We start from the raw sequence: 27531 nt of genomic DNA on the forward strand, positions 1-27531 counted from the left end.
CTAAAGAACAGAAAGCAACAAATAAAACAGATGTGATTCTCGTGTCTTTTTTACTTCCACACATAAACACGTGTTCAGACCGGCTATTGCCCGTTCACCGATCATCCCACTTTTTTTCCTTTCTCTTTTCTTTCTTTACAAAAATTGATCGGTTGGCCTTGTCGTGTTTGAATTTTTGAGATCTCAAAACGAACGAGGTTTGAAAATGCTAAAGCCATCGGCGGTGCTGCACCGACCATGAACCGATTGGCACGCAGGACCCGGATGGAAAATCCTTAGCCTTGCAACATTTAAAAAAAAAACTGAGTTGGCCAGGCAAAAAGGTCAACCGACCAATTGTGGGGCCCACTTCGGAGTCCTACGCAAATGACCCAAACCGTTGATTATTCATTAAACATTTTTTCGAGTAGTCCCTGAAAAAAATTTCAGGCCGATTGGATAAATTTAAGTACGTGATGCACATGTCGAATGCTTCATTTAGAATTCAGGATCCTAAACTCTAAAACAGAAAGCAAACGTTGGATTAAGCACATGTAATTATTCAATTGACCTGAAATTTTTCAGGGACTAATCAAACAGATATTTAAAAATCAATAAACGATTGAGATCATTTGCGTAGAATTTCAAAGTAGACCCCTCAATTGATCAGTTCCCTTTTCCGTTCGTCTTCGTGGTGCTCTAGCAATCCATCCGAACAATCTAAAAATGTGTTGGACAACTCAGATTGGAACCCTTTCTTCCCTCTCACCCCAGCACTCTCTCTACTCTTTTTCTTTTTCTTTATTTTTTCTCCCACCAAATCTGAGTCGTTTAAAACTGAAAATAGATGATCCGAATGTGCTAAACGGACCCCACGTATTACTCGCCTGACACTCAAAAAATTTCTCCCATTTAAAAGTAGTACGAAATGGAGTAGTATTTAATAGGAGTTGGACGAAAGGGACAGGGAGAGAGTGGTGACTCACCGATAAAGTTTTTATCGCCAAAGAAAGCCAGCCCACACTTCCGAGCCTGCTTGATTTGCTGGGAGAGAATCCAAAGGACGTATTTCAGCCAGAACGCGAAGAACTGAAACTGCGCGCACACCCAGAAGAGAGAGAGAGAGAGACTCTGAGAGTGACAGTCACTCACAGATACAAGTACCGATTTTTTTACTATTTCTATATATATATATATACCCAGAGAAAAAAAGAGATTGGAATTCCAATCAAGTCCTCCTCTTTCTTCTTTACCCAATCCGTAAGTCACCCCCGCGAATCATTGCTCTTTCCTCTCTTCGATTGTTTGTTTGTTTGTTTGTTGCCTTCCACTTTTAAAAAAATAGTACTTAAATAGAACAGATTTATTACCGTTATCATCGTTGTTATTTGCTGACTGGGGATATTAATTGTTTGGTCCACTTTTACGTTTTTGATCCGTTCTACAGTTAGTTGGGAAAATTGGATTAACAGTTTTGGCTTCTGATCTGCATTTGTTTGTTCAAAATTTGCTTAAGTGTTTTTTTAAATCATGGATCAGTTTAATTACGGCGCTTTTCGTGTTCTTTAAGAGGCTATTTGATTTTCTCTCCGTAATGAAGTTTTGTTTTTCCTGAAAGATTTGGTTTTGTTTTGAACTCAGCTGATCTGTGTCGTTGTATATTTGGATTGATTCAGATTGGTTTCATGTAGATTAGATCTTGTCATAATTTTCTTCATAGGTGTTACGGTGTTTGCTTTAGTTAGTTATTGAAGAATCGTTGAATAACAAGTTAGGGTTTCTGATTTCCTGATCTGTTTTTATTAAAAGATTGTCTCTTTCGTATACTGATTGGGTTATTCTTCTATTTGACAAACATTTTTTGGGGATTTTTGGGCCATTTTCAGAGGTGGAATTGGGTCTGGTAAGGTTAAGAACAAGGAGGGATTGGATTCGTAATTGATTGTTTCCTTGGAGTTAAATCGTCGATAGACATGTTGGAAGATCGGTCCTGTTTGGTTTCAGGGGGGTACCACATGCGGAGAACTTGCAAACCAGAAAGCATCTGGACTTGCATGAATATCCCTGTAGACAATGGTAAGCGTCCATTAGAGATCGATGGGGAGGAGAGAATTGGTGTATGGAAGTTTTGTAAGCAATCGGATCCTATTGAGGAAGTTGATCAATCGAGCAACCAGTGTCAAGCTGTGGATAATTCCGATTCCGATTCCGGTTCCAGTTCCCTTATTAGTGGCATGGATAAGGATAGCTCGATATACTGCCTGAGTCGGTGTTCTAGGGCTGATTATGGTTCCATTGCATCCTTGAACCGGACCTGCCGCTCCCTAGTTCAAAGTGGCGAGCTTTATAGGCTTAGGAGGAAGAATGGTATGATCGAACACTGGGTTTATATTTCTTGCAACCTCCTTGAATGGGAGGCTTTTGATCCTAATCGCCGCCATTGGATGCGTTTACCCAAGATGCCTTCAAACGATTGTTTTGTTTTCTCTGATAAGGAGTCCTTGGCTGTTGGGACTGAGCTTCTTGTTTTTGGAAAGGAGGTGATGTCTAATGTCATATATAAGTACAGTTTGTTGACCAACACTTGGTCCTCTGGGATGAAGATGAATGCTCCAAGGTGTTTGTTTGGGTCTGCCAGTGTTGGGGAGATTGCTATTGTAGCTGGTGGTTGTGATTCTCGGGGAAATGCTCTAAGCTCCGCCGAGCTTTATAATTCCGAAACTGGGAATTGGCAAACACTTCCGAGAATGCATAAGACGAGGAAGCTGTGTTCAGGGGTTTTTATGGAGGGGAAATTTTATGTGATAGGGGGAGTTGGAGGAAGTAATTCAAAGCTTCTTACATGCGGTGAGGAATTTAATATGGAAACAGGAATATGGACTGAAATCCCTAACCTGTCCCCTGTCCGGAGTGGTGAGGCAAGGGAAAATGAGATGCCTGCTACGTCTGAGGCACCCCCTCTTGTCGCTGTTGTTGATGATGAATTGTATGCAGCTGATCATGCATGTATGGAGGTGAGGAAATATGACAAGGAGAGGAGAATGTGGGTTACAGTGGGTAGATTGCCAGAACGGGCGGGATCTATGAATGGTTGGGGGTTGGCATTCAGGGCATGTGGACACCGGCTTATTTGTATTGGTGGGCCAAGGACTGCAGGCCGAGGATTTATAGAAGTCAATGCTTGGGTTCCAAGTGAAGGCCCTCCTGAGTGGAACTTGCTTGACAGAAAGCAATCTGTTAGCTTTGTCTATAATTGTGCAGTGATGGGTTGCTGAAAAAGTTGGGTCTTGGCGGCACTGTGTGCATGTGATAGTGGCTTGTGCTGAATCTAATGGGAACAATTGCTTTCACCTATTATTGCTAATGGGTAATTTATTCCAACTTTTTTTTTTTGGCCCCTACCTTACCTCGACTTACCTTCTCTTTTCTTTTTCGAGTGGGGGAAACAAATGTGAAATATTACTCGAGATTCACAAAATGTTTGATTCAAAGGAGGTCTTGAGTTTTTCTTTTATTTTCTTCTGTTTTTTTCTCCATTGGATTTTCTTCGCCTGTTTTTTCAGTGATGAGATTCACAAAAGTGTGTTCAGGTAACACAGTGATAGGTTGAATAATTCGAATCCCATCTGCTGGATGGTTGTCTTTTAATGTTTGCTGAATTATTTCGAAGAATCATAGAGTTAGTCACGTGGTTTTTCTAGTTCTTGGCTCTCGGTGAGAGAAAATGAGCTCTCGAGGTTGTTCTGCTTGAAAGTTGCTCATGTATTGGTACTTTTATTGCTTCAATACATGGCCTCTATTGAGCACCGCACTTGATTCTTAACACTTTTGTTCGAGTAAGTGAATGTGTTTAGGTCTCTCATTTCTTTCTTTGTTTATGTCTAATTTTTTGTGAGGCTACTTATGGTAAGCTGAAGAATGGGCTTTCATATGCCAACTGGAAATATATGTGACATTCTGTGCTTGATAAGTAATCCAATCTTTGGAGCTTATGCAGTAATGACTTTCTAGCTTCCTTGTTTAATGTGCACAATCGATATTTGCAGGATTGATACGTTCATGCTGTAGTTACTAGTTCATAGTGTTGCTCTTTTTTCATTTTCTTGGAAGAGAACAAGTTAAGTGCTATTGCGGGAAGTTACAAACATAAGAGTATTGATATGGACAATAAGTTGGGATAGGAGTTGAATAGAGATTACTTGTAGGTTGCTTTGGAGAGTTCAGAGGTGGATTTAATATTTACCCTAGTCATACATTATTGAAATGGGTGGCAGACTTGCTCAAAGAGCGCCAATTTATGAATTTTTTTTTATAGGTTTTTGAGTTCATTGATTTTTTCTCCTCTGTGTGAGGGGTTCTTATTACTGCTTGTGGAAGTTAAACTAAGTAATGACGTTTATTTTCCTTTATGTTTCTCGGTTGGCTTTAATCCATGAGCTCTTAATCTTGTGTCTAGGCATGAAGTTCGGATATGTGATCAAAGTTGTATCAGTTATTGCAGGCTTCACACCTGTTGTGGAACAAGGGAATGACTTTGTACTCCATATTCTTCCATCTTGATATGTTTAGCCCTCGACTTGAATTTGCAGTCCTTTTTGTAACCTTAAGCTGTTTGGTGAGTGTTTTATAATATTCGATGAGAAGGTTTGGTGAGTGTTTATTCGATGAGAAGGATTGTAGGCTTCACACCCGTTGTGGAACAAGGGAATGGTTTATTTTTTCACCCCCAGTTGATGCAAATTGAACTAGCTTTACATGTGCATTAGTGCATTGGTTCACATTTGGACACGAGTTTTGTGTGTCTTTTCCTCCATGGGCTTATCTTGCTTTTGTCTTTTCACTTTTCCCTTGTTTGTGCTGAAACATGAGGTGGTGTCCCCATGTGGTGAACAGGCTCTTATTACTGCCCTGTGGAGTTTGGAAAGTTTTCTCACTCCCTTGACAGAGTTTGGAAAGTTTTCTCTTTCTCTTCTGTTTTGCTACGAAACATTGTTGTGTATTCTCAATTTTGGATATGTGTTCATCCTTACTGTATCAGTTAAGTGTTTGTCCTGCCACCACTTTCGTGATGTCCGTCCTTGGGGACCTTGAAATGTTTTCATCCTTACTGTGTCAGTCAAGTTTGTCCAGCCACCACTTTTGTGATGCCCGTCCTTGGGGACCCTTATTTTAGGCCAACTGAGCACATATGTCCGCCCATGCTCTAACCTGTTCATTGAGGCATGTGGTAAGTGATTTCTATCTATGATTGTCAGTTCTATGTTTGATCGGCCTACAAGCTTGTTGGAATTATCTTTTGAAGGCATTTGACTCATGTATTTTATGTGTTTGCCTCCCCTCTTTTGCATTATAGGCAATGGTAAAATAGGACACACTTATTGCAGTGTAAGCGTTTGATGTTTCCATTAGTCTGCCTCTCTCTCGGAGTACTTTTTTGCGATGTAGATTACGGGTAAATGCATTTCATATCTCTTCGTTTGTTTGGAGAACAAAGCTGCTGAAAAGGTTCTCAAAATAAAATGGAGCTCAAAACGATTCTTGCCCTCTTGATTTTCCCCCTCTTCCCGATCGCATTCTCCTTGTAGAATCCAGATAGTTTTGCAGATTTGTTTTATCAGTGATTGATTCATTGTATTTTCTCGTGTCTCTCCCAGGGGAGAGTTTGTATTACTGCAGTAATGGTTGTTTCATGTGTCTTATGCTCAAGTTACTGGTAACAGTCTTTCTTTTTGGTTCTGTTTCCCATTTTTCCTTTCTTCTGTTCATTTGGTTTGCGGGGTGAAGATATGAATTGCACTTGAGTGATTTTTTCTCCTCCACTCTTCCAACAGTTTGGCTTTGTGAAGAGAAGATATGAAACAGCAAAAAAGAAGAAGATAAGATATGAATCACACTAACATCTAGAATTCTAATGTTTTCTCCTCTCTTTTTATGGACAAAACAGACAATTTCATTGCTCAAAAAGAACAGAAAACTGCCCGGAGGCTACAAAATCCCAACATCCAGAGCCCGTCGTTGGGTACACAGACCTCAACGACCGGGTTATCCAAGGACGGATCCACAATGCATTGGGTGGGCACTCACCTATGCACATGTAAAACAGAGATAATACAGGCAAAATTTATCTTTGTGAAGAGGTAAGGTGGTAACCTTACCAGAGACAATTGGATGGGCCCTTTATACTGGCATAAATTTCACATCATTTTTTACTCAAAATAACAATGTAAAACCAACAAAGCTAATTGCCCCCAATAAAATTTACATCATGGTTTACTCATTGTTGAGCCAACCATGAACATATATGTATAGCTGCACAACTCACTACTATAAGCGAACTCCCGCATTACTCAAAATTGGTTTACATTTCTTGGTTAGTGTTTTACATTGTTTCCTAGTACATTCTTTCACCTCAGTCTACCTGCAAGATACAACCACCTTGGTGGTACTGAACTCCACTGACTGAGCCACAACAAAGATGTGGGGGGGGGGGGGGGGGAACTATAATTGACAGTAGAGGGAGAGGGTGATGTAAAACAAGTTAGGCTTCCACCTTCCACGAATGAAGAAGATATGGAAAAAGTATCAACTGCATCCTACTATAGTGGTGGTATGTTGTGCCGCTCGCATACTTCAACCCCATGTTCAGCCCACCACTTCTCTGCTTGTTCCTCAGTGAATCGCTTCCGACTGTTAATAGACATAAATGGTCAATAAAAGAACAAATTTACTCGGTAATTAGTGGTCTTACACTCTTATGGCTCATTTGAACCATACTGGAAAGGTATTTTTAGTAAATGGTCATAGCATCCCTATCAACATGTAAACTTGTTCAAAAGGAAGGCAAAAATGGTTTCAATGAAAGTCTCAGTGGGATATCTTTACAGCTTCGGCACAATTGAATTAAGCATCATACTAATTTGAAGGAACTGTGGATATTTTTATGAATACTCTATTTACTCGAATTTGATGTTGAAAACATTCTGTAATTCCAAGTACCTGTGGTCGTCTACAAGGATCCATTTTGTTCAGTTTGCTTTGAAACAAGAAAACAGAGAGTTCAATATTGATTCCTGATATTTTTCCAGTTGAGCCAACAGAGTGGAATCATAAGTAAGACAAGCATTAAAGGTTTCCCTGGGACTATAACTGAGGGCATTCATGATGAAGTCTTCTCCTGACCGAGACATGCATAGAAGGACAAAGAAAGAACTTCATTGCACATATATTCAGGAATGAAAGGAAGTTATTTTGTTTTTTGTTTTTGGTAATTAAACCGGACCGAACCAAAGTTATGACACAATAAACTAAGTTGGGGTAGCTTACTATATGGTACAGTAGGATACTGATTAGAACAGTGATCAGGGATATGATTCAGGCTGATGACAGTACAAGGACATCAGAAAAGGCTGAAGGAATGTGCACACTGCACTAAAGTTGGGAGAAAGATGTATAGTTGTTAAACACATAACACATTCTCTTGTCAATTTTGAATCAAGAAAATGGTTAAACTATCAGTACCTGAAACGAACTCGTCTGAGTTCATTGTGACCCCCTGGCAATGATGATAGAGTTATATACACGCCAGGTTCATCTTGCACCACCCACTCCGCTTTCTCATTTTGAGACTTTGTTCCATTGGATAAGAAGGTATCGGATGAATTGATATTGGACTCACTTTTAGGAGAGATAACACTCATCATATTGCCATTTGAGTTTGAACTTGAATAGCCCAACGCATTTCTGGCGACAGAAACTGATTTTTTGCTGGAGATATGAGCTTCTGGGACCTTTTCAGCCATCTCCTTCAACTATGAGAAAATTACATGGCATTAGTACATCACCCACAAAATGCTAACAGAAAACCTAACTTCACAGAGAATACTAGCTAAACAAATAAGAATGGAATGGATGTTTTCCCCATAATCCTTGTTTCTTAAAGATGCCAATTCACATTCCTTCTCCTTCAGCATTATTGAGATTCCGACCCAACACCTCAAATGTCTCTTGATAATTTCTAGAAAAAACAAATTAGAACCATACTAACATGAAGTAATGGACAATCTCCATCATAGGTAAGAAACAAAGTACGAAAAATTTATTTGGAAAAATAGAGCACTTGCTATTTTTATACATGATATATTCTACTTCAACAATAGCTTACGTTAATCTCACTCTTTCTTTATTTGCATAGTACTCAGTACATATAAACAAAAAATATGATGCCATATCCATCTTCAAAATTCGATTCATCACAGCATGCCTTTCAAAAAAAACATGTTATGTCCGAGTCTCCTGTCCATGTCGATGCCACACAGACTTGGACACCTTACCTATGACTGAGACAAAATATTTTGAGAACAGAACGTCATGAACATTGATAAATCTACCTGTCCAGTAAGGGACTTGATAACTTCCTTCGCAGCATTGCATTTTTCAGCTTCATCGGCTGCTAATTCAGTTGCATCCTTCAATTGATCAGATGTCCTCTCCAGTTCTGCTTCAAGAAGCTGGGATTTTCTCGTAAGATCTTCGACCTACAATGTTGTCCCATGTCAATTACGAACATGAAAGTCTTTATCACCGCTATCCGATACTAATCACAAGGAGAGGAAAAGAGGAATGGGGAGCAGAAGAACAAAGACAAACAATAGTCAGTGCCTTCTATGAGAATCTCATTGCAGTTGGATTTAATTAAGCCAGATGCTTGTTTGGTAATAAATTATTAAGCTTGCCAATCTGGTCTGCATGATTGAACAAACAGATTCATAACCATTGATCCTCAACCACTAGTCAGACACTGTATTTGTTTGTGAAAGAGCCAAGACAGATTTGAATAAACTTTCCTGACTTTTGCAAAAAGCATTAGTTTCTAAGAATCCAGCTATAGAATTCTAAAGAACGCTTTACGAACTTAATCAGGAACATATGCATGCCTTCCAACTCTCCAGCTGGTTTCTTCATCAGAACAAACTAAAAAAAGAGACGTACTCCTAGATAACGAAATATGAAGGCATGGGATCTCAACGTAGTTTATTCCTACATGTGTGGGGGCATTGTAGAAGCCACATGAACATGTTGATTAGAGGTTCCCATCAATTAACATAACCTCTTTGAGCTGGAGATTACTGCCCGAATGGGACCCTAAGTAAGTAAAAACTGCGTCTTCAGAAAGGTTACCTGTGCCTTCAAATTCATGACCTCGTGGCTTAGTTTTTCATTTAATTGCTTCGAATCGGCTAGCATCGCTTCAGATGTACCAATAGACGGCGACGATGCAGGAATTGCTGAGTGAAATGGAGTTGACTTTCTCGAAACAGGAGATGCTGCCCGAGAAACCATTCTAGAACCAGGAACAGAGGATAAACAAAAATTCCATGAAGATGCAACAGGGGAATTTGATGATTTTGAAGAAGAAGAAATGCTTCCCCTCTGTGTATTGCCATTCACAAGGGGGAACACACGGCTATCATTCGATTCAACTTTTATACTGTGTTTAGTATTTTTTATATCAGCCAGGTTGCACGAGTCAAAAGATGAGAGTCTGGAAAGTTGTCCTTGCAATCGTGGAACGCCGATCTCATTTCCACTTTTGACTTTATGAATACGAGCAACGGATCCAGATTCCACAACCTTCTTTAGCTTGTTAAAGCAATCATCACAGACACGATATGGTTTGTTCATACTAGGAGCCAATGAAGCTTTCAATGACTTCCTGCTGCTGCATGATTTACAGAAGACGAGGCCACAGTTGTAGCAGTTGTGACGTTTTCTTCTAAAATTAAAGGTATTACGACAGCTGGAACACACAGAATTGTCAGTGTTGGATACTAACTTATGAAGACATATAACAGCAGTGAAATTTGCACCACATGCTATGCTCTTTACTTGCTTATCTTTCAAAAAATCAACAAGTGTAGGTGTACTCCGGTCCTCGTTGTCTCCATGCCCTAATTGGCCTTTTGCACCCTTTCCCCAAGTATAAACCTCTGCTTTTGAAGTCAAAACAGCAACATGATGGGAACCACATGCTATTTGTTCCACAGAACTCTTGGCAATTTCACCTTCAATGCATGTGAGCATCTTTCCATCAGCTAAAGGACTCCCCATTGCATAAACTTGTCCGGAGCTTGTAAGTGCAATTGTTAGGTTGTGCCCACAGGATACTTGAGAGAAGCTTACATCAACCAATGAAGGTACACATGCTGGAACTAGTCTGGGTTCTTTGTCACCATGTCCAAGTCGGCCTTTATCCCCATCCCCCCAAGTGAACAACTTTCCACATAAAGAGCTATCAGTGGAGCCCGAAGTAGATGTAGTTCTTACATCAACAACTGCAGCAGTATGCCAAACTCCACAAGCAACCCTCACCGTGCGTAATCCTTTCAAATTTTCGACTTCCCTTGGAATACTTGTGCTACGATGATCTCCATGGCCTAGGACACCGAAAGTCCCATCTCCAAATGTAAACAGCTGGCCCGCGGATGTTATGAAAGCTGTGTGCCAAGTTCCACAAGAAATATAGGATACTTGTATATCCTCCATGGGGCTAGTTACTTTTTTAGGAATCCAGTGACTGACTTCACTTCCATGCCCAAGTAACCCAGAGTTGTGGCTACCATCACCCCATGTATAAAGATCCCCTGAAAACGTAATGGCACAAGTGTGATATTCTCCGCATGCTACTAGCTCAATGTTCATTCCGGTAAGAGCGTCAATGGGTTTTGGGTGTGGAACATCATCCTCTACTCCATGCCCTAGTCTGCCGCCCGACTCCTCCCCCCAACTAAATACTTGCCCTTGCTTTGTCACTAACACAACATGCCTCGCACCACAAGCAATATTATGGACATCAAGTGCTATAGTGGATTCCAATGGTTTAGGCAAAAGGGCATCAAGTATGGTAGTAGATGAATTATGAACTCTATCGACACCACCACCCAGTTGCCCATCGCCAATGCTTTCTCCCCAAATAAGAACATCCCCTAAGGCGTCAAAATCTTCATGACCGGAACCGTGGCTTGATGAACTTACAGCACTAGACAAACTAATACGAAATGTTTCAGCTGCTGAACTTCGACTATTTGAATTATCTGTGGCTACAGATGAAAGTGAGCTAAGAGAACTAATAACTGGTTCAGGTTGAGCCTGATTTTTGGTAGCTGCAGTATATGAAATTATGTCTGAGAATGCTTTTCCCAATCTACTCTGAGGAAGACTCTCGCCTTGTTGAGTACCTCCTTGGTCCTGAGGCAATTAGGTAAATAATGGAAAAAGGGAGGAGGAGGAGGAAGATAAGTAAATTAATTGAACATTCAAAGAGGATAGAAAAACAAAAAACTACAGCAATACTAAGACATTGCTCCTTACAGAGGATGATCCAGATGGATAAGTTCTCCGAGCATGTAGACTGGCTATTGCTATACAATCAGTTTTTGCTTCACTACTAAAATTGCGGTAACTGCCTCGTGAAATCAATGCCTTAAGACCGACAAACCAAACCTCGGCTTCATCCTTATCCTTACATACCTATCCATTCATCAGCAATATGGTTTGAAACAGATAAAATTAATAAACATGTGCAGTTCCATTTATGGAACTGCAAGTATAAAAATACAGGACAAACATAAGGCCTGGAGAAGAAAACTCACCAAATCCAAGGACCTGTCATTGTATATGAGAGAGAAGGACTGATATTCCTTCTCGGGTCGGGGATACCGTTGGAATATTGCCTAAAACATGTATCATTTCCATCAACACTCTTGAATTTAAGCACAATCATAGTCTATTTACGAGCGAAAAATTGAAAAGGATTGAAATGAATTTCAAGGAGTGAGAACCATTGAGAAAAGTTACTTTCTCACCCCTCTTCCCTTCGCATAAGCACACAAAGATAAAAACTTCCTATGTATAAATTTTGTTGTAAAAACTAGCTTCTCTTCTTTCATGAGCAATAATTGAGATGACTTACAGTACGCTGTCCAGGAATTATCCTTGAAACATGACTTAGTTCAAGCTGTTTTTCATCTTTCCCATAGTACCATATCAACCTGGATTCATCCTGCAATAAGGTAAAAAGAACCTAACTATTGGACAAAAAGAAAACAGGGTTTCCTGTAACTAATAACATGGCAAATAGAGTAGCTTTTAGTAGCTAGGATGCCTTTTTTGCAAGTGCAATAATGACTCAAGGATTTTTGTCTCGATAGACTCCAAACTAATAACTAAAAATATAGATTTCAAGTTTTCAACTCAAAAGATGCATCAAAAGTCTACACTAGACTGACCCTCTATCCTATTTTTATATAGTTTTTCCAGCCATTTAATGGGATCAAATGAAAATTTTCATCCAAAATTGATAATATATGATGATATCTTTATAGTTAGTCTTCAACCATTCAATGGGTCAGTTGACCCCTAATCTATCACATAGAGTAGCCATTACGCATGTGAGTTGATTTTGATGAATGATTCATGTTCTTTACATTTGAATGCACTAGTTTCTTTCACAGATAGGATGAGAAGCAAAGGATAGTTTCCCAGCACCACTCTTATTAATTCAGGTTTATGAATACCTTCTTCCATTCATGTGCAATACCCTTCCCAACTTACTCAAAGGTTGGCTCAAGCAAGGAAAACAAGTCTGGAGGGGACTAGATTGAAGGAGTTGAAAAGTAAAGTTTTGAAAAGTTCCAGGCTCTAGCTTGAAAGTGCTAGCTCTTTCTTCTCCCAAACCCAGTCATGCGAGTCAAGTCAGCGAAGGGGCAAATGGGTATGAGATAGATAGAAATTCCCAATCTTGCAATAAGCCCTTACTTTTGACCAATAGTACCTGATAAAATATTAGAGCCCTTCTATTGGAATGAAAACAAAGGGGAAAAAAGCCATTGAGCTCTCAGAAAACACACGTTTTTTCAGTCGTAAATGGGATGTCCTAGTGCAAGTAATTTTTGAAAACTATGAAAATATGCCAAAAACTTCATGCACGTATGACCTCCTCTTTACTCAATGACTATAATAATATACATGAAATAACTGTAATTGGATACATGAACAATAAAGAGGTTGACTGCAGTTTCATTCAAATGGACACACCGAAACTTACAGTAGAAAGTCGAAATGGACAAAACTTCGGCTTCCCTCTGCGCCCATACTTAAGTAAATATGCTCCTTTCTTAAGTGTTGCAATGGCCTGTAAATTAAGGAAAATGAAATTACAGTATATGAGCTAATATCTACATAATAAAACAGGACTGTTTTTGAAATTGTATTACGAAATCTAGAGGTCAAATTCGTTTTCCCCTTAATTGATGATCTGGATTTGTTCTCCCCGTTCTTAATTCCCTAAAATCAGCACCCTCAAGGGCTCGGATTGTTTTGGATCAAAAACTGTTACCGCCCCAAAAATTCCAGAGAAGCACGCCCTCAACCACATTCCAGTGCTCCAACCAAAAAAAGAACCCACGTTCCCATGTAACTGGTTGACCAGCTCCTCCAAACTCTGCTCGGCTACAGCTCCTCAAGAATTTCAGATGGCAAAACCATCAAAAATCTATGACGGAAATGCACAGGTAAGAATTGCTCTTTCCTATTTGGAATTTGATATTGAGAAATCCACAATTCCAGATAGAAAAATTCAATTTTGAAACCTAGTTTTCCTGTCACCAATCTTTATGATTTCAAACTCATCAAATTCACCGGAAGTGCTCTTTTAAATTCTGACACCCACTTTCCAATACGAAAAAAGTAACCCAGTTTTTTCTGTCACGCTTTATGTGTCCATTCACTAGGGCTGCCATCTCTCTCTCTCTCTCTCTCTCTCTCTCTCTCTCTCTCTCTCTCTCGATTCAATTACATTTCGTTATACCTTTCAGAATTTTAAGTGTAAGCTTTCCCCCACGATGCCCACGTTGAAGCCACCTTCACACCACCTTAGAAACTTGAGGTCAGACCATTCTTCTACTTGCATATATGCCTAAGTTGACTCCATTTTGCATTTGGGTTCTATTTTTATTTTACAATTTTTCACATGCCCAACTACCGTTTTACATTCTGTTGGTTTTATAGGTGCAAGGGTGTGCAAGTGCATTTCATACACGGCATAATTGTCCCAAGGGAGGATTGTTATATGTAGTTTTGCGTTTGAGATTTGGTTTGTTGATTTCCTCCCAAGGCGTTTTGAAATCTCATCCATATTTCTTCGAAGTTGAAGAATCCTATCCCCAATACCTTTTTCCAAGCTATTTTTCTCGATTGTGGCTAAATTTCTTACTGTATGAATGCTAACAGAAAGGACAAACAGACTGAAATGGTTCACTACCTGGAAGATGTTTTCCTAGGTAATGTAATGTAGCTTTCAAGAAAAAGATTATGATCCAAAAATACTTCATCCCAAGTTATATAAGTGGGGAAATATATTTTGGAAGGATCAAAAGTCTCACTGATAGGATGATGACATTCTCTCAATCACAATGCACTTCTCTAAAAGCAGTAAGGTAAGAACTTGCTCTGTAAGAATAAAATATGTAGCCTATGGCATAGCTGATTTAGGCCAGAAGAAATTTAAGAGAAGCTTCAAACCAGATAACACAAAATACCAAAGTGACAGTGAACTCAGGAGCATGTTCATCGGAAAACAAGTGGGTCAAATCTAATGGTTATGAGGCTTGGTGTAAGCATAAGGAAAGCTCTACGGGCTAGGGTAAAGAAAAAGCAGCCTATACAAGCAACGGAAAGGAAAATGCCCATGTGTGAATTTTCTTATTTCTAGTTTTGGATAATTGGAGGATTTGGAAGCATATTTCAAGGTAACAACTTCATTCATAGAAGTTCTCTTGGCGAAAAAACAAAGAATCATAGAAGGTTGTTGAAATGTGTCATTTTCTTAGATTGATAATTGTTCAATTGATAGAATAACTATATCTTCAACGACTTTTTCTTTATGTTGCTTAAATTATATTGGTTCTTGGATGTTTTAAGTTGATCTATTGTTCTTAAATTCACACACCTGAATTGAATGGGCCATTTGTGAAATGAATTTTAACATGTGGACTTTAACTTAAGTCGGGGTTGGTCGGAGGTGACCAATAATAACAAGGGTGTTGGTAGTTTGAGATTGGACGTGCCTTTAGGCACGTAGTTTGGAGAAAAAAGATACAGAAACCCGTCTATCCGGTTGGTATATTCTCAATTCGGCATCAAACAATTTACAGTGGACAATTTTTCCCCTTATGGAATGTTCTTTTGTGCTTTTAGTAGGTCTCCTACTGAGTTCCTCATAGAACACAGAATGAAGGTTATTGGTATGATAGAAACATTGAATTGAAGTAGGAAGCAAACAAAGCATTGGCGGAATCTACAGTAATTTTGTTCTTCAAATTATGGTTTTGCTCACTTCCTATTCTTTTCTTGAGAGTGCACCAGATCAAATTGATTTCATTCTTTTACTTTGCTAGGCCAATTCATTTTTTTTTTTTTGTTGAAACAGACCAATTCTTTTTTATGTTTTTTTTTTGAAACGGCAACAATGTTGATTAAGAAAATTGTAAGGGTACATCAAGTAGGGGGAGGGAAATCCAACCCATGGTTGGATAAAAAAGGAAAACTCCAGATGGGACAAGCCCAATACACCTTTGGGGCCAAGCCCACTTAAATCTCTTTCATTCTTTATACAAAAATGCAAAAAATGCTTACGGTGTCTAGGTTTTTTTGAACGGTGTTACAGTGTCTAGCTTGGCGGTAAAGGTTACAGGTGATCCTAATGAAAACCCAAACATGTTTATGAATGGTTCACGATTTTCATCAATATTTTCTTGTGTTATTCTTCATTGTTTTGCTCTTGATAAGAGTCTGGTGGGTTTAGGTTTGTACCAGTATATGTAGGGAACTGCCTTTGGGCACAGGCTTTAGTTAGTCTACATACAAGCTCACAAGGAAGGATAAACATTTAGGGTCCATATTTCTGATCCAGTGCTAGTGGGATACAAAAACCCTTGTGCTTTGTCATTCAGTGCCTTGTTGATACATGTATTCTGTTGATATGTACTTGAGTCCACACTACCAAGTTGAAACGAGCAAAACGACCGAAATAATCATCACAGAGTAAGGAGAACTCAAAATGACAAATTTGGCATTCAAAAGCATTGAAAATAAATCGAACATAAAAGCGCACACAAAGATACTGCAGTATATGAGACTATGAGAGAACCAAATCACCAATGGTGTTTTAGAGCTTCATGTGCCATAATAACACTAAGGAATGATCCATTAGCCAATATGAACTACTGAGATTTTAATAAGTTCAACATAACTCATGAATATCTGAGTTCATCAAGCAACTAAAGTGAACTAGAAGGACCTGTAACTCCACATTGAACGCAATAATTCTATGCTACCAAACGCAATAACGTTTTAAACAATTACGCAGCTACAGATAAGGATATTTACCTGGTCGATGTCTCTTTCTGCCAGACTACTCCTCTTAAAATCAGCCATTCAAGTTGCACTATCAGGGAAAGACCAGCAGTAGACCCAAAACCCATTTGCACATTCCAATGCCCAATTCTTCCCCATAAACAAATCACTCCAAGGATCTACACGATCTCGTGATCTTGAACAACCAATCACTTCACCTAACCCATCTTGTTATTATACCCCAAGAATCAAATTACAAGCACATCAAGCCACTCCTGGGAATATCATGCATCTAGACTTGTAGAAATCAACGTCTACCTCTGGAATAACTAAAACCAGTTACCAAACCCTAGAAATTCATTTGCACATCCGAATTTAGCATCGTGAATGCCGAACGCATAAAGCCTCTGAAATGCACCAAACAGGCATTTAGTATTGTAACCAATCAAGCTCCAGCTCAAAAGCTTAAGAACTAGTTCTCCCAAATTCCCAATTCACTATAAGTTACAAACCCTATAAACGCATTTCCACATGCGAATTTTGCGTCGCGAATGTCGAACACATAAAGCCACTAAAATGCACCAAACCGGCGTTTAGTATTGTAACCAATCTAGCTCTCCAGCTCAAAGGCTTAAAAACTAGTTCCTTCCAATTCCCAATAACTTACAAACCCTAGAAATTCATATGTGGGTCCCGAAACCTGAAGAATTTTGCACACACAATGCTTGGAAAAAGGCACTAAACGATAAGTCTTATCGCGGGCGGGTTCGTCGTTACCTACATTTGGAGATTCGACCTAATATAAACTCGGCCATTGTGGATGATGAATCTGAGACTGTGGAGCTCCGAATGGCGATTGAGGAAGAAAATAGATTCTATTCGTACACGGAAGATGGGTCAGGTATCGTTGTGCCTTTTTTGAAGACGAAAATCGAGTCTTTGGTTTGAAAAATTGGATCTTTCACAATTGAGGGTTGCTGGTGCTTTGAGAGGAAGATTGTTCATTCTCTCTCTCTCTCCCCCTCTTTCTCTCGCGCGGTTTTGTTGTTTCTCTCTCTTACCGGGACATTGTTACGTGGGTGCCACGTCACGGTCAAACGAAATATGACACTCTCTGACACACGAGGGAGAGATCCTTTCACATTAACCAAAATTCTACGACCACGTCCAAAATCACACACCTAAATACACACTATTTGCAGATAAAAAAAAAAAAATACACACCATCTCACAAAATACAAAAATTCTACGACCACATCCAAAATCACACACCCAAATACACATCCTCTCACAAAATACAAGAGTCCCACACATACTAGTTCTCCCACTATGTGTGTGTGAGACATTTGTATTTTGTAAGATGGTGTATATTTGGGTTTGTAATTTTGGGTGTGGTTGTAGCATCTCTCATATATTAAAGAGAACATTCAGTTGTGAAAAATTTATAAATTTTTATTTATGATTGAAAAGTTATAAGGTATTTTCGGTAATGAGTAAGTTGTTAAGAAATGTGAATAAATTATTGATGAGTTTGTGATGGGCCTAAATCCACCGCATGCCACGTGAGGCCTACTCCGGGTCCTAAAAAATACAGAAAAATAAACAATTTTAGAAAACATAACTACCGATATTCATTGGAACTGATTTTTAACAGGATGTACTCTATAAAAAAATTTAAAATTTATGAATATTTTTCTGTAATTAGGGCATGGGGTAGCATTGTTGATATTCTTTAGTGCCCCGCCAAGAATCTATATTAGCATACGTTATCGTGTAACCCATACACTTGACCTTGGGGTTAGACACCACAACATGACCTTAGAGTCTTAGAGCTCGTTCCGCAACGCAAAAAAAAACTTTTATTTTTTAAAAAGGTAATTTCAAGCTCAAAAATTATGGGCTTATTGAAATATAAAAATATGCAATATGGATTTTATTTGAAAGATCTCATCTAGATCTTTTATACAATGCAAAAAAATTTGAAAATTTATTTTTCTTTTACATTATTTTTTAATTTGAAAATGTGAAATAAGCTGCTTATTTTTTAAGAAGGTTTCTGGAACGGGGCCTTAGACCCATCCAACAAACGGACTTGGGAGTAATGCTTTCTTCAATCAAATAATTTATGTATCTTATTATGGTCGACCGAAAGGAACTGCAGAAACGAGGATAGACGTAAAGCAAACTTCTGTCGAGCTCATAGTAAAGATGTGTAACAACCCGTATTTTTACAATTAATAATATCGTTAATATATATATATATATATATATATATATATTATTCGTAATAATAAAAAAAAATTCCTTCCTTAATAGATATATACAAATATAATTATCTTATCCTATTTATCTTATTTTTATTTTTCTTTACAAATTGCATGCATGCATGCATACAAACTCCTTCTGTTTCTTCCTCTCTTACTCAGTCTCTACTTCCTCCCTGACCATATATTCGTCATTATCTCGTCTATCTCAAAGCCCAGATAGAAATTTCATTAATTCAATTCTATCACCCTCTTCAAAAATTCTCCTATAAATACCCCATCACTCTGACCCTAGGGCATACCACAATACTCCTCACGCCCCACCAGTCCAGAAGAGAGAGAAAAATCGGAGGAAACCAAGCTCCAATCCATGGAGTTTTAGAGAGAGAAAGTAAGAGAGAGAAAAGTGGGTTTGTGTCCAAAAACCAACCGAAACCCCAAATTAACCGTTCCAAACTTTTCCTCCAACTCCAAGCATCCCTAAACACCATCCAATTCGGACCCAAGGTCTCCCGATCGAAGAAACCGAAGTCACCTTCTTCAAAAATTCAAGTTTCGTTTTCGATCCAATTCGATCCAATCGAGGTATTATAATCCATTCCAACCTCCTTTTTATGTTTATTAAGTGTTTTTAAGCCTAACCAAGGTTCCCCGTAGTCCCATGCATCAAAACCGAAGCAAACGAACAAAAAAAAAAAAACAGTTTCAACCTTGCGGCCGCGAGGTGCGGGCCGCAAGAACCAATCGCCGAGTTGTGGCAGAAGGCTCCACTGCAAGGTCAACCGGTCAAACCTTACGATTTGGACAGTTTTGGTTCGAAATCGTTTTGCGACCTTCCGAACATCATTTTTGACATCCGAACTATTTTTTCTAGACTTTTCACATCTCAAAGATCATAACTTGTTAAGATCATATTTTTTTTATTTAATTACCTATTTATTAAATTATTTATTAGTTATCTTTCAAAATTTACAAACAAAAAATCTTTGCGACCTTCCAAACAACGTTTTAACACCCAAACTATTTTTTTCTAGACTCCTTGTATCTCAAAGATGATATCTTGTTAATTTAATATCTTTTTTATTTAATTTACTATTTATTATTATTTTTATAGTATTTCCAATCAAAATTACCTTATGACCTTATAAACCTTATTATTAATGCCCGAATAATTTTATTTAGACTCCTTACATTCCGAAGATGAAACTCTGTTAATCTCAACATATTTTATTTATTAGATTATTTATTATCTATTTATTTTACTTTCAGCAACTTTCGTTAATATCTTTATTTAAAATAATCTCGCGACCCTCCGAATCCAACTTTTGATACTCAACTGGTTGCATAGAGCCTTTAGGACTTTTATTAAGGTTATGTTAATTATTCTAACATTTTTACCTAATTAATGTATTTAATTAATATTTAATCAATCTAATTGCTTAGAAATTAATAATTAAAGAGAGCCTAGAAAAATATTTTTTTAAAATTCTTTTAAAAAGTTCTTACTTATTATCATCATGGCTATACAAGACTAAGGGCAACGGCCCATTCATAAAAGGTTGTGTGATTGTTTTGCTTGTAGTTTGTTTTAATTATTATTCGTTTTAATTGTATATTGCACCGACACTTGATTCGAAATGCTAGATTGGACCCTAGAGATATGGGGTGGTATGCGAATAGAATTCACCTAGACGATGCTAGGTAATGGATGAATTGGAAAGTTTTATTTTTAGATTGCCTGCATGCGTGATTTTAAGATGTGATGAGATTTGTGATGAGATTGAAACTGGCGGGAGTCCAGTGATGAATTGATAGACTGGCGGGAGTCCAGTGATGATTGTGAAGTAATTTGTGAAATGGTATATAAGATAGGCGAACCCTAGTTGTGATTCAGGCATGATAAGCTTTCCCCTTGTTATAGTTATTGGGGTGCACACTTGGTATATAACTTAGGTATATCTGCGACAGCAAAGGGAAGTGATCTCATGAGACCGAGCATGGCTAGCGGTTGGGGAGAAAAGATCACGCGGATGAGATCTTAGATCACACGATAAGTTAATGGATAGTAATGAACTGGCTTATGTGAAAAATATCTGTTTGACTTCTTCAATTCAATATAATCTTGTTACCTGCTAGTTGTATAGTAGGAGGGGTGATTGGGTTGGATTATTCTACTGTGTGATTTATCATTCACGGATGCGTCTGTATCTTGGCAAATCGTTTGCTTTAGCGATCAATTTGCCAGAGGGCGCTGGATTCAATGGAGAGGATTTAAAGATGGCGCAGTTCGACAAGGAAAGAATATCAGGAATGAAGATCGAGTATGCTTCGGATTTGTATCAAGTCTAAAGTCAGCTGTGAAGTTAATGTATTTTGAATCAGTAAATTTATCTTGTGACTGTAATAGCTAAGCTTTATTTTGAAAAATTATATTTATTTAGCTAAGTTTCTTAAGATTATATTTTATATTGCTTCTGGAAAGTCGGGGTGTTACAAGATGAAAAGAACCTGTCGTAAAAATAGTCGATCGACCTAGTGAGAAAGATCCAATCATAATGGCTATCACAATTTGAAAAGTTGGTCAAAGCCATGATTTCGATGGAAGATACTGTGCATGCTAGCTTGTTTATTCGACAAAGGGGATTTAGTCCAAAAGAAAGAAGGGTTTGTAATGGTAGCAACATTCATTGTGTGGGAATGGGGCAAGAAGTCAAAACAATAACAATAGCAGCATCGACAATCATGGCAGCAGTAATAAAATTGCACCGATGAAGTGAACACAGTCAATGCCCAACCCACTCGCAAACTGCAGTCGCACTTAACGCCACGCCTCATGTCGTAGCTAACCCTATGCCAAACCATGGTAAAGGTTCAACATATGCCAACCACCTTAACAATGATGCCACACCTATCAATCCTAGACTGACATCATTATCAACTAAAACCCCTCATACATTTTCTTGAAAAATGCTATTGTTGTTATTAAATTGTCAAGGGAGACATAAGAGGAGTAGGTGATGAAATGCTGGGAATGGTTTGCCCAAGATTATGAAGCTAGACCTAGCTAGAAGACCTGATCTACTTTGAGAAAAGTGTACTAGAGCCATGTGGCTATTACGTGGTTCGGTCCGAACTTGCCAATTAGGGATGAAGAATGGTCGATCAATGAATTCACGACTGAGAAGAGATGATATCCTTTGGATGGGAATCACTCAACTTGAGAGCAATACTAGTCCAGCCCCATATCAAATACCTCATTGGTTATATATGCTAAAGCCACATCATCATGGTACGACAATTGGCACCCTCTTGCTGATAAATTTGGCCCCAAAATCACTGCCATTCACTGGCATTCCTAATGATGCACTAATGTCTTTTGAGATTCGAAACGGGCTCTTCTAGGCCGGCCCCATTTTGTCATCCATTACCTATCCAAACCCACCTCATGTCAAACCCTACCCACATAAGTCCCATTTTAAGTGAAATATCAAAATACCCCCTCTTTAATACTACATGTTAGAATCTTCCGTTTTTCCTCTCTCTCATCTCTTTCTCTCCACCTTCAAATTTTTTTTGAACGCCGAAAAAGATATATTTCATTAAAATGAAATGAAGTACATCGATAAATAGGGCAAGAAAATGTAGCATCACAATGTGAGAGTAACATCCCAACGAGATTGGCATTGGCACCCTACCCCACAACAATCATATGCTATTGAAGCTCGAGGATTGATAAGAAATCAACCCAACCAGATTACAAGAAGAGTATCCAGTGAGGCTTACAAAGCAATAAGTGGAAGTTGAAAAACTTCCCAGTAAGATCAGATCAAGATGTCAAAGCAAGAATCCTTTGAACCCAACCAATTTGAGATAATCAAATTGGTGGAGTTAGCAGATGAATAGATCCTCAGTTTGCAGCCCTTGCATCAGAATGGATTATCCTAATCAAAATGGTAGTGGCATTAGGCTTCTACTAATTCAAACTAACACAAGAGCAGATCAACAGCATCAGCAAAAAATTATGTCAGAAGCAGTAACACATCAGGAAAGTATTAAATAGAATCTTAGCTCAAAACAGCAGCTCAAGTCTTCTTTTAACCCAACCAGTTGGAGATAACAAAACTGGCTCGTCAGTAGATGAAAGAGTCTATAGAATACAGAATACAGAATACAGCCATTGCATCAAAATGGATTATCTTCATATCAGCAGCAACCTCAAATTATAGCAGAGCAGCATCAACATCAAAAATTGGCAATTGGAAGTTTAAAAAGCAGAAACAATTAGGTGGTGCCTCTTAAAATTATGAAGTTTCTGAAGCCCACTGTTTCCTCCAAACAAAAGACTTGTGGATTCCATATGCATAGAAGTCCCCCAGCTGTGTCAATCGCATCAACTTCCAAAAATTCGCAAATGGCATTCCACCATATTGAATTAATGAATTCCTTAGATACAGACCTTTGTTTGGTTTCTTGAAAGAATACCATATCAACCTTCGAATTGGCCATGGAGTCATGGACAGACTGTCCAAAAGATTGACGACCCACCTCCTCCTCATTGTCTCCGCCTCCTCCGCCGTTACCTCCGCCGCCTCGCCGTTACCACCGCTATTGCCGATCTTCTTTGCTCAGATGAGATTGACTTTTCCGGTGTCCCCTCAAAGACCCCGCCGGCCACGTTCTTTTCCGCCTCCTCCGCCATTCCTCCTGCGTCGGCGGCGTCACCAGCAAGTCTGTCGCCATCATCAAGCAACTCCGACACCGCTTCCAAAATCCACGTCTCACCACCACCCTCACGAGCTCCAATACCGCAGTCTAAAATCTTACTACAAGTGTGGCACGTTATTTAAAACCTAAACTTGTTAAAAACCCTTTAATTACCGTTCTCTTTTCTTCTATTGGGTTTTACTAGGTGTGGATCTGTAAATGTATGGAAGTGTAGGGGGCTTTTTGTATGCACAACACTGGAAAATCTTTGACTCCAAGAATTTTGTAAAAAGGCAAAATAAAATTTTTTCAAAAGGGCAAAATAGTAAAAATATTTTTAAAAAGGGGTTGGACAGGATAGTATGACAAAAAAGGGTTGGCACAGAATCCCACCCAAAAAATGAGACCGGCCTAACATTTCCCAGATTCTCGAAACGATCATTGGGCTTTCACTTCTGCCCAAACTCTGGAACTCATTGAAATAAGGAATTCTATTCCTTCACTTTTATCTCCCAAAAATTGGTCATCCAGATAAATGTGTATGTGCTTCTGTTACTACTATTAATTGGTTGTGTTTGTGTGCCTTCCTTTTCCCCTTGCTAGTTGTTTGTGATCTCTCCTCCCATCTTTAGTTTTAGCAGCTCATGACTCTGTAATAGATTTTGCTTGGGAGTACTTTGCATATCCCTTCTCTTGGAATGGATGGACATAATAATTAGTGGGAGAATCATGTGAGGAGCTGCGGAGGGAGTTGGTGGAGCCTTTTGATCTCTATGTCTAGTACTCCCTCATTCCCGAACTGTCTCTAATTTTGCTTGTAGTTGTGTATGAACTTGCCAATCTATTCTCATATATAGTAAGGGGTTGTCACTTTTGGTGTAATCAATTTTTGAAGCCCCGTCACAAAAGTGACCGACACTATTACCCATTACGAACTTTCTTTTACCGTTTCTTGATTCACGCAAAAATTAACTGCCACGGGAAAAGAGGCAAGAATGTAAATTACTCTTCCCACAACTGTCATACCCGTGTTCACAGTCACAATCAACCCCATCATTGTCCATATGTCCCCCCCTCTCTTCCGTTCCACAATCAGGTGTGAAATTATTTTTGCCAATCAAAAAAGAGTATATAAGCAATTCAATTGGTGTGATGCTTATTTAATTGTTGCTTTTTTGTCACAAAAGGCTAATATGGTCTATTACAAACGATCAAACAATAAGCCGGGAAGCTTTTGTGCATATTATTTTTGTTAAAATTCTACTTACACACGTATCTCGTCTACCCGACCTCTAGTAGCTAACTTAATTTGAATATAGACGATATATAGATGTAAAAGGTGGGCTGATTTTCACATAAAAAGAGGTAAGTATGCTTGGGTTTCAAGAGTTTGACCCCATTTTATTTAAACTTTGGTTGCACGTTTGGGTAGCAAAATCCTAGGTCAAAGGGAATAGACAAGAATGGTACCAAACGAGGGACTCTTGTGGAAGTTTTCACCTAATTTGGACTCCCTACGTTTTGCATTTGACCCAGAAAAACTTCCCCATTTAAGAATGGGTACTCTTGCTATCCACTAACTAGACTAGACATTTTGTTTTATTTTTCTTGTATTTTGCTCTAACCTTTTTTTTTGAAATCCAACTCTATCCTTAATCTAAATCTTTTATATTAGTCGTTTTTTTTTATCAATATACATTAATATTAGAGTTTATCTGAAAATAATGAACTAGACTAGCTAGACAAGGTAAGCGTTCCAAAAAACTACTACTATGTATCTTACATTATGAAGGAAATTCAAACAGAATTTATAAGTCAATGCGGTATCTATTACGTATTACTAGAGCAAGCTCATAACTTTCGGGGGCCAAAAGCGAATTTCTTGAATGAGGCTCACTCTACATTTTTCATACAAAGGTTGGTTGACAAAGAGTTTCATAAATAAATAAAAAAACCCATTACAAACGAATTACCATTACAATATTTGAATTGGGCATATTTTATGTAGAGAAGGCTTAAATTAAATATATTTGGGCTTAATATATATAGGGGTCCTAAGAATTTGGAGGCTCCATTTCAGCTTCTTTTTTTAGGCCCAAAGCTTAGGCTCCTTGATTTCTCCCATAAGCCGGCTTTGATTACACACCTTCATGGCCTGAACCAATTTTTGAGACCGGCTGGCCTTTTTCCTTTCCAAACTACCCATTTATAAAGAAAAAATCTGCCAAGAAGGAAGGGGAGAAAAAACTGCCACCTCAAAATTTTTATTCACTTTTTTTATACTTCCACATGCCACATTTAATTACAGATTAATCAAAATTCAAGATTTTTCTATTTTCATCTTTTTAATAACACAATGCATTGCCTATTCATTGAACGCATTGCGTGTGCCTGGATGTCTAAGTATATAATAAGCTAGTTAGCAACTTGGCATAACTGCTCTGCAGAAAGCAAGAAAAAGTGAGGAAACCCATATCTGATTTGCCAGTAACAGCAACAAAATCAAAGTTGAGTGATGGTTTTGGGTTAAAAAAAGAGAGGGTGATTGATGCTTTTATGGAATGACCAAAATGCCATCTCCCACAGCCACTAACCTTGGCGTTGATTGAGTTCAAAAATGGCATCCACCAACTTGGTGAACGGCAATGTGTTAGCTCCATAAACCCCAAGGCCAGGGGTTGGCTCAACGCCAGGAACTTTGGGCTAGTATCTCCTAAGTTATTTGATTCTAAAACCTTCCACGTGTTATCAACTTCTTTGGAGTAGTCCATACGGACTACTCTTTGCAAGTGATCAGCGGTGAGATTGGACCTCCAAAATTAGTCGGTGTGCGCGTAAGCCGGCCTGGACACCTGAGTTAACAAAAATGTTTTAGCTCCATGTCATCGATCATGTGGTAGCTCGAGGGACCAAATCGTGTTTATGATGATGGTTATGGACTGGCGTAAGACATAAGGCTCTTGCAGTGAAGAACCTTTTTTCCCCATAAAAACAAAAAGTGTTCGCAATTTTGCTACGTTTCTAAGTGTTCATTTACCGACACGAAAAGGGCTTCTACTGAAGTTTGGGGGTTGTGTTTTTCTTTGCCAGTGTGAACTTTTTAGAACAGAAAAGGGCCTGTTTATGTGTCTTAATATTACGGAACACGATGTTCTCGATATAGCTCAATGAAAAACACGGATTCATGTAACTGACCTCAATTGATCGGAACTTAAGGCTCGATTTGGTAAAGTTAATGTCCTAACGAAGGCTATTTGCCTTGAGGAAACTCTACCAAACACATCTCTATTAATGAAGTTCTTGTCCTTGCTTAACACCCTTGATTGTTTTAGCCTCAATGCGGACACAATTCTTCATATTCGTAACGGCTAAGTTAGCCGACGCACATCCCTTCTGCCTCTGCAAATTTGCCATCGCAAAAGTGTTCCTTTGTCGTGCTAAACATTGAGACAGTTATCTGCAACCACAAATTTTTTTTTTCAACTCCCAATAATCATGCCCGTGCAATCGCAGAAGGCTTTTGCAGTCGCAAAATTAATATCCGCGACCGTAATTATTTGCGGACGCAAAATGCCTCTTTCTAAGTAGTGACATGGTCGGTATGGGTGCATGAATTGACAGAATTAGCTCTATGCGAAAACATAAAAAGAGAGTCAACTTGTGCATATGGATTAATTTTTTTTCCAACTGAAATATATAGGTTATGGGGCCGAAAGGATTAATTGGGGTTCAGTGTTTTTAATTAACTTAAGTGGCCCCTTAATGGTTACTAATATAATTAAACTGATCACTGGTTCCTTTTATTAGTCAAACAGTTGACACAAATTTAAATTGATCCAATCTGACAAGTCAGTCGAATAGAAGCTCTGGGGAATGGAATAGAAGAATTAAATGGGATTTTCGGATCCTGTGAAACTAAATCTGAAAAATTTAAAAATAAAACTTTACTCTAGTCACTTTGAATACTAGAATTCCGAGCTTATACGTTGAAAGTGGGTTTGGACCCACAATTCCAAGTGCTGGAGTATTTCAATTTTCAAACCAAAAGGCCATATCATTAAAATTGAAGTTTTCCTTGTCCGTTTTTTAATAATCGGATGCCCGGGTTAGCTTCGCGCACATCGACTAATTCCAAGTTTGTGAAGTTAATGACCAGAAAAACCTCCAGTGACAC

At 38.5% G+C, this 27531-nt stretch overlaps 2 protein-coding genes across 3 annotated transcripts; one reads left to right on the top strand and one right to left on the bottom strand.

The window, feature by feature from the left end:
• Positions 1 to 921: 921 nt before the first annotated feature.
• On the top strand, positions 922 to 3627 carry LOC131312152 (F-box/kelch-repeat protein SKIP11-like). Its single transcript, XM_058339918.1, has 2 exons — positions 922 to 1239; positions 1866 to 3627. The coding sequence occupies exon 2, from the start codon at positions 1953 to 1955 to the stop codon at positions 3252 to 3254; it is 1302 nt and encodes a 433-aa protein (XP_058195901.1). The 5' UTR covers positions 922 to 1239; positions 1866 to 1952; the 3' UTR covers positions 3255 to 3627.
• A 2695-nt stretch (positions 3628 to 6322) lies between these two features.
• Positions 6323 to 17451, bottom strand: LOC131312151 (PH, RCC1 and FYVE domains-containing protein 1-like). Of its 2 annotated transcripts, XM_058339916.1 has the most exons (9): positions 16423 to 17451; positions 13082 to 13168; positions 11948 to 12037; positions 11628 to 11708; positions 11347 to 11505; positions 9157 to 11223; positions 8367 to 8513; positions 7498 to 7787; positions 6323 to 6666 (listed from the first exon to the last, which is right to left on the bottom strand). In XM_058339916.1, the coding sequence occupies exons 1-9, from the start codon at positions 16468 to 16470 to the stop codon at positions 6576 to 6578; spliced, it is 3060 nt and encodes a 1019-aa protein (XP_058195899.1). In that variant the 5' UTR covers positions 16471 to 17451; the 3' UTR covers positions 6323 to 6575. The 2 variants fall into 2 exon arrangements, with proteins under 2 accessions (XP_058195899.1, XP_058195900.1); XM_058339917.1 differs by lacking the exon at positions 11347 to 11505.
• Positions 17452 to 27531: the final 10080 nt, after the last annotated feature.

This window comes from Rhododendron vialii, chromosome 12a, assembly GCF_030253575.1.
Source record: "Rhododendron vialii isolate Sample 1 chromosome 12a, ASM3025357v1".
Taxonomy (NCBI): domain Eukaryota; kingdom Viridiplantae; phylum Streptophyta; class Magnoliopsida; order Ericales; family Ericaceae; genus Rhododendron; species Rhododendron vialii.

Bases quoted from the DNA above. Each gene is read 5' to 3' on its own strand.
- LOC131312152 (XM_058339918.1), top strand. From the start codon at position 1,953: ATGTTGGAAGATCGGTCCTGTTTGGTTTCAGGGGGGTACCACATGCGG.
- LOC131312151 (XM_058339916.1), bottom strand. From the start codon at position 16,470: ATGGCTGATTTTAAGAGGAGTAGTCTGGCAGAAAGAGACATCGACCAG. The intron at 13,169-16,422 runs GTAAATATCCTT...CTTAATTTACAG, and splicing joins CAGAAAGAGACATCGACCAG to GCCATTGCAACACTTAAGAA. The intron at 11,506-11,627 runs GTGAGTTTTCTT...ATGAATGGATAG, and splicing joins ATGACAGGTCCTTGGATTTG to GTATGTAAGGATAAGGATGA.